The sequence below is a fragment of the Erythranthe guttata genome, chromosome 5, assembly GCF_056151865.1.
Source record: "Erythranthe guttata isolate IM_541 chromosome 5, IM_541, whole genome shotgun sequence".
Lineage (NCBI taxonomy): Eukaryota > Viridiplantae > Streptophyta > Magnoliopsida > Lamiales > Phrymaceae > Erythranthe > Erythranthe guttata.
In genome coordinates this window covers 12,826,958-12,834,302 of record NC_142537.1, presented here as the reverse complement: position 1 = coordinate 12,834,302, position 7,345 = coordinate 12,826,958, and the positions used below count along the sequence as shown (strand labels likewise).

Sequence of the window (7,345 nt, the reverse complement as noted above, 5' to 3'; positions counted from 1 at the left end):
TATTTACTCACTCAATATTTATTGTTAAACCCACCTAAAATCTAAACTAACGCAAAAAAGTCCTAAATTTTTCATCATATTATATCTATATATTTGTTTAGATGCAAACGATTCATGTTTTATTTTAGAATAAAACTTCTAGTTTTGTCCAAAAAAAGTCCTAATTTTTTTTCTTTTCCTATTCAATAAAGTTCTAATTTGTCAAAAAAAGTCCAAATCTTTTTCTGAGGGTACTGCCCCCGAACCCCAGAAAAATTAAACCCACCTAACTTCATCCTGGACTCACCACTGTTTGCGACTCTTTTGCTTCGATAGCATGTCTTCAGTGAATAGTATAGCTTTAAGAAGGCACCCTTGAGAAAACCCATGCTTGGACTAGTGCATCCCTCAGTTATCAACGATTTAGCATTTTTAACTTGTCGAAATACAGTTAATCTTTTTATATATTTTCGTCAAAAAAAAAATTCAATGATAAGGACATTACATGAACATACGAGTACTATAATTCTCATAAAACTCAGCTCGAACAAAGTATCTGTCATACGATTGGTTCAAAGAGTATTTTGAATACATGAGCATCGATCATTTCAGAAGTATTATAGGCGCTATAGTAAAACGTTTTAGCAACATATAGAAATGTTTGCTTGATGCTCCTATCAATTGCAGATTCTTCAAGGACTAGTTTCACCAATGCCTGCATATCTTGTTCGAGTTCCATGTTGTTGATGCTCGATTTTGATGTTCCAATTTCCATTCGATTTTGAATTTGCCGAAGCTGGTGACAAATTTTATTTGTGAGCTTGGACAGATTAATGTACTCGTTGTGGAATAATATATCCTCGTTAAAGGCAATGTGACCAGCGCAGATGTTTGATGTTGTAACTAGAAGCCCTGCCTCGTCAGCGCTGTAATCTGTAGTCTCTCCTTTCTCTGCTTTCATCGACCATACCCGCCACTGTACATGTTATATAAATGTTTAGGTTATAAAATAAGATCGAATATAGTATTATATGTATATATACACTAGGAAGTAACATGTCCGTTTCACGTGAATTTTACAATTTATTTTTTATAAATAAAACTTAATTGAGATTTAATTGTTTAAAGGCAATCATCTTGAAACATTTCCTGAAAAATAATAAATATTGAATGAACTGGATAAATAATCTAAAAATTATTGATTAAGATCAAATAAAATTATATAAATTAGAGAAGTAAACATAAAAAAAATTCAAAATCTTAACAATATAAATCTGAAACATGAATTGTAATCAAAATATTTCTAATACATTCAATGAAAAAATATATTCTTATCTGATAAGAATGACTGAAAGTAAATATTTTTCAAGAAAAAGTTAGAATATAAAAAGTTACTTTTATAATCAACCTCAAATTGAATATTAATTGAATTACTTCATTTTCCTATGCATATTATTACTAAGAGAATATATATGTATCGATAGCTTTGTCCCTATATTCCATTTTATGTATGTATAAACTATAAATAGTATAGATAAATAGATACATATAGAGAGATAAATAACTTACAACATCTTTTAGTTGATGGTTAGTGTATTTGTTAAAGATTCCCTCGAAGAGTTGACTGAGAGTTGATATCAACGTGTGCACGACGTCATGCCCTATAATACTCTTAACACTGTTCCAAAAAATTAAGAAGTATTAGAGAGATTTTACGTATGTATGTATATGTATGTATGTATGTATGTACCTTTTCGCTTTGTGTAGTTGTTTGATGTTGTAATTGAATTGCGTGAAAAACATAGATTTTTGCTCTGGTGATGTAGATTCGTTATTAAGAAAAGATGTTATCATCCTACAAACAATTTGAGATTTGGCCCATAAAATTCTCTCCTTGGTCCTCGCGGGTTCGAATATCGTTGCGGCGGCCAGAAAGTATGCAATGAGGAGGTCTTTTTTCCTTATCCCAAATTGTTCGACACCAAAATTTGCATACCACCTGCTCGGAGGTGTATTCAGACAAATACGAGTTAGTATGTAAGTTTCTAAATTGGACAAGATGTAGGTATATATATATGTACATATGTATATATATGTACATATGTATATGAAAGCAATATCAGATTCTACTAATAATTATAAAGTGTATGTTCATACTCTTGCATACAATGCCACTCAAGCTGATGTTGTTCTTGGCATCTGTTAAAATCCAGTCTTGCAAGTTCCAGGTACACATCATTGCTAATTTCTTGCATCCTATGCAAGAATAACCAAAACCCACAATCATACATACATACATACATACATACATACATATACAGGGACTCATATCGGATATGAAATCAAAATATATCATAAAATTATATTACGTATTTTAAAAAACCAAAGAAATATTTGGAACTCATATCGGATTTGAAATCGGAATTTTTGGTAATTTTATAAATCATTCCAATTCCGTTCCAAATAAATCCGGAAGAATCGGTAATCAGAATGAAAAATACGGTTCCAAATTCGGATATTTTCGAATCGGAATTGGAGGAATTCGGAAATTCCATTCCGATTTCCACCCCGACATACATACATACATAAATACATACATGCATGCTTGCACGGGCGCGCGCGCACACACACTAGAACTCAAATGAAAATGAACCTGTACAAAGTCTTGCCAATCCAGACTTCATTGCCAGCTCCATAATGTTGCAGATAGTATCTAGTCACGACCCGAGGTAGGCTGGCATACCATGGCATCTCCAATCCAATTCTTATCTATAAATTGTGAAAAATAATTAAGAATGAATTTAATGGATACATAAATAAGAATTTGTGGTAATTAATAATCAAGAATAATTAATTACTTCATCAGGCAAGTGCTTGGATATAACCCACTTATCTCTAAGTACTTCTTCATTACTAGCTAGCATGTCTTGTAAAAACTTGTACGCGAAAACCTTGGCTTCGTCAAGAATTTCTTCACCTGGAAATCGTATTTGAGAAGCACGATAAAGACTGTATATTGGAGACGGTGACTCGATCATTTGGCGATCCCAACAAGAGAATTTGGTGCCTTTCTTGAAGTTCCTAAATACCTCTGTCAAAATTTAGTTGATATGTTTTCATGCATTTATGATGGAAAAGAATTCAAGAAAAGAAATGACCATGTAATAATTGATGCCAAATGTTATACCGGGATCGACATCATATCCATGAAGTCTTAGAAGCCTGAAACCCATAGATGTGTCGTCAATGTCACAAAATTCCGATTCTCGTCCACTGAAAACTCCCTTCTCGGTCCAAAATCTGTGGTCCGAAAAATAAATTATGCTACCATGCACCTCCAATGATTAATAAACCTTAACTTTTCATTTATTCATCAACAGTTTTGAATATATATACTGTTAAACCTCTATGAATTGATATAGTTGGGGACTATCAAAATTTTGTTAATTTAGCGGAATATTAAATTATCTAATTAATAATTTAGCATGTACATTGTTACCGAGTCGGGACGGGTATAAATTATTATTTAAGTCAAGTTATTAATTTATCGAGGTTCTAGTACTGTATTGAGTAATTTGTACCTATGTATGTAACTTAAGCAATCTGAAATCTCCGACTCAAAGAAGCGTGAAACTCCTAGACGCTCTAGTCTGTCAACTGCCCAAAGTCGTGCAAAAACGTCCACCGGAAAAGTATGCGGTGCTTCAAACAAATTCAAGCAAGTGTTAGCCATAAGTTAATTAGAAAAAGAAAAAAATACATGGCATTGCATGCAGTTACTTTAATTTGTAACCATTTGCATATGTATATTTATAAGAAGAAAATTAAATATATATAAATTGTACCTCCTCCATTGCATTTCTCTACAGTATTCTTGATAAATCTGAAGCAATTCTCGTCTTTTGTCTGCATGAAAGCGAATGCGGTTGATGATGGAGAAGTAAGGAATGAACCATCTTTTGCTTGTAGTTTAAGGAGCTTTTCCCACTCTAGATTTTCCAATCCTTCCAAGCTAAATAGTAAAGATGTTTGCACTTCGTGAAGCAGCTCCATCGGTATCCTGTCAAAAGTTTTTCTTAAATATATAAATTCGCTAATAGGTGGCTCAACAGAAGCTCGAGCTCGTGTATAATATATGTGTGTGTGTGTGTGTGTGTGTGTGTGTGTGTGTGTGTGTGTGTGTGTGTGTGTGTGTGTGTGTGTAATTTTCATGACTATTGTAATTAATTACTTTTCAAGTTTTTTATCCCTTGCATTGTGGATCTCTCTAACGATGGGAGCATCATACGGAATATCCTCAATGCCTAGGTTTCTGGCTTTCTGAAGAAGGGCTGGAAATATGACTTCAAACCCACAAGTCATGTGCTCGGCGCTCTCGTTTTCAAGTTTATACAAGTTTTCCTTCATGTATTGGATTCCTAGAAAATATTCACCGAAAAATGACAATATTATATATACTACTTGTTCAAAGAAAGAGAAACATTTTTAAGATTAGTTAACCTTTTCCGCTCTTGTCACCATGAACATTCCACGACCTCAATGCTACCACACACGCTAGTGTGTTTACCAGACGATCATACGCGGAGAAAAAGTGCTCGTCGCCCCATGACCCGTCATGGAGTTGATGTTGTGCAATCCACTCGATGGTCGATGGGAACTGGGGAATGTCACGTCCCTCCAAGTCTCGAATAAGTCCAATCCATGCAGTGTCATAAGGGGACACACTTATTCGTCCTTCATCTATTGTACTCAACATCGCCTTGATGTGGTCGATACACTCCTTGATTCTATTCACCTTCGAGACCATAAAATATGAATATAAAAAAAAATAGATATATGAAAATAAATCAATTTTTTTACAATAACTAGTAATAATACCTTTTTTTCTACTAATAAAGGGATGAACACTTTATGTTTCGTAATATTTTTGTACTACCTATTTTGCCCTCTATGATGACTTTTAGTAAATGCGTGGAAACTTTATTTAACACATGTTTTCATGTTAGTTTTCGACAATTTCATTTGGTTGAAATACCACATCATTGATTTTCAAACACACGAGTTTCGGATTTCGACTATAATACAGTTAAAAGTGAGGTGAATTAACTTTTCACACTGCTAAACTCTAATTTTTTGGTCAATTTTTTTAGCTTGAATCAAACGCAATACGTGCGTAATTGCGTTTAACACAGATGTACCTAGGGTTACCATATTATTGTCTACTTATAAAAACGCAAGTAATGTACATTTTAATCCAACACCGACTCAAAACCCTTATCATTGCGCCTAACCTTGACGACAATGAAATTATGTTTCTTATAGGTATCAACTTTATGTTCCGACCAAACACGTACGACATCAACAACGTTGTGCCTGTCATAGACACGAAGAATGCAAATTTGTGTATGGCGCATACGCGTAAATAGAACATTTGCGTCCCTCGGACACAACAACAACAACAAAATTTGGTGTTTTAATCTAACAAAAGCTACCCAAAAACTCTTTACTCTAGTAAAAGCCTCTATTTTGCTTTCAAGGGCAAAAAATGTGGAGTTCGAATTGGATAAAAGAGGTACAAAAATGATAATATTCCATATAATCTAGAAGATTCCACTGAATTTGAAACCGCAAGGGTGGACGTGTAAAAAGATTTATAGTTGAGGGGGTGGTTGTAATTACCCAGACAGGAGGGGGAGTTTCGTAATTTGACCCTATTTTATAAGATGTTTGTTATCAAATTTTTGAATTTTTTATCTCCCCATTATTTAATAGTGTTTGATGTTTGCTTTCCTTAACATCAATCTACTTACTTAAAAATGACCGAATTACCCTTTATATTTTGTTATTTACTTAACTTAGGACATACTTAGTAGGAAAGAAAGAATTGTTTAAATGTTACCCACTTCAAGGGATTGATCTGGAGTGAAATCATCTTTGTCGTCATGAGGAACGTAATCCACATCGAGGCTGGTAACTTTGTATTTTTGCTTTAGATGATAACTCAAGGGCATGGGTTTGCTGTTTTTCAGCCATGTACCTAATAATGTAAGAGAGATCATTTACTTCAAACAAAAATTAAATCCCGAATTAATTAACATCAACCTCTGGTGTGTGTGTGCGCGCGCGCGCGCGCATATGTGTTGTAAGTATTAAAGATATTAATATTAAATGCTACATTTCACTAACAGCGCGCTCAAACTTTTGGTTGAGGTGGTAATTGGTTAAACTTTTGGAGAACGGCAAAATAATTAAAGACGAGAGTTGCAATATTACCTGTGAAACATTCCGGCAGGTGATGCTTTGGTAATATCAGTATTCGACGGTGACGTACCGCTAGACCTGGTGGGGAAAATTTAACATTTAAAGTAGCCATAAGTACTATAGTTCAAATCAATTTTTTTCCTTTTTGAGGGAAAAGTGAAAAATGAATGTGTTATATATATAGAGAAGAATAATGCAAATACTACACTATATATTATGTGCAAGTGGAGTAGATCCAGGAAAAGCACTAAAACTAGTGCCAGGAGTATAAGAATGGATCCATATATTTATGCAGAAAAATAATATATGCTTTGGTGCATTTTTTAATATTTAGTTTCGATCTATGACTTATTTTAAAAATCATCATTTGACAAAGCCCTATTGTTTTTATATTAGTTCGTGGTTCTCACCCCCTATTTTTTTATTTAATTATTTGAATAATCTGCATTTTCTGCATACATGCATACAGACGTAGAGAATACGGGTGTGACAAAAGGTTTGTAGTAGAATGTACATCTTGTAACAACTTTTTAATGTAGTAAAAATATTTTGTAGTAAAAATTCTACTAGTGAGTTAATTAAAATTCAAAAGTAAATTAGTCGAGTAGAATAGAATTAAAAGTCAACAGTAAAATTAACTTTACTAAGTTTTTAGATTTTATAGATCTAAAACTTTTATGTTCTGACTTCTAAGAACTCTGAATTGAATTAAGGTATCACAATTATATAATTTTATTGCAAAGTTTATTAAAATCATATATATTCCCGACAATTACACAATTAATTAAATACAATTTGTTGGCAATACCTTTCTTAAATGAACATCAACTACAACGGTTGGATTGAAACCAATATGAACAAATCCACAAGGTTGGTGTTTTAAGTTCTTTGAGAAACGAATTGAATCAAGGTCAAAATATGGAAACAATCAAGTAATTTATTTTTTTAATAACTTTTAGGGTAAATAGAACTTAATATCCTATGATTAACAACTTTTGCAGATGGTCCCCTCGTACTTGTAATATCAGTACATATACCTTTGTGGTTGATAGAGGTAGTGTCCGTTAGTTTTACCCTCAAATTTAACTGCGCAAGTCAAACTTGA

The 7,345-nt window shown here is 33.1% G+C and overlaps 1 protein-coding gene across 1 annotated transcript; it reads right to left on the bottom strand.

Annotated features, from left to right (window-relative positions):
- Positions 1-408: 408 nt before the first annotated feature.
- LOC105967366 (copalyl diphosphate synthase 1, chloroplastic-like) lies at positions 409-6,595 on the bottom strand. Its single transcript, XM_088817704.1, has 13 exons — positions 6,253-6,595; positions 5,883-6,016; positions 4,480-4,774; positions 4,211-4,397; positions 3,825-4,039; positions 3,561-3,681; positions 3,167-3,279; positions 2,838-3,070; positions 2,633-2,748; positions 2,137-2,235; positions 1,730-1,978; positions 1,549-1,657; positions 409-955 (listed from the first exon to the last, which is right to left on the bottom strand). Exons 1-13 carry the CDS (start codon positions 6,350-6,352, stop codon positions 539-541), a joined length of 2,388 nt encoding a protein of 795 aa, XP_088673830.1. The 5' UTR covers positions 6,353-6,595; the 3' UTR covers positions 409-538.
- Between the last annotated feature and the right edge of the window lie 750 nt (positions 6,596-7,345).

What these genes read in the sequence shown, in the direction of transcription:
- LOC105967366 (XM_088817704.1), bottom strand. Translation starts at nt 6,352, where the DNA reads ATGGCTACTTTAAATGTTAAATTTTCCCCACCAGGTCTAGCGGTACGT. An exon ending in AGAGAAATGCAATGGAGGAG is followed by an intron (nt 3,682 to 3,824) that starts GTACAATTTATA and finishes ATTTGTTTGAAG; the next exon opens with CACCGCATACTTTTCCGGTG. An exon ending in GAGTGGCATTGTATGCAAGA is followed by an intron (nt 1,979 to 2,136) that starts GTATGAACATAC and finishes ACCTCCGAGCAG; the next exon opens with GTGGTATGCAAATTTTGGTG.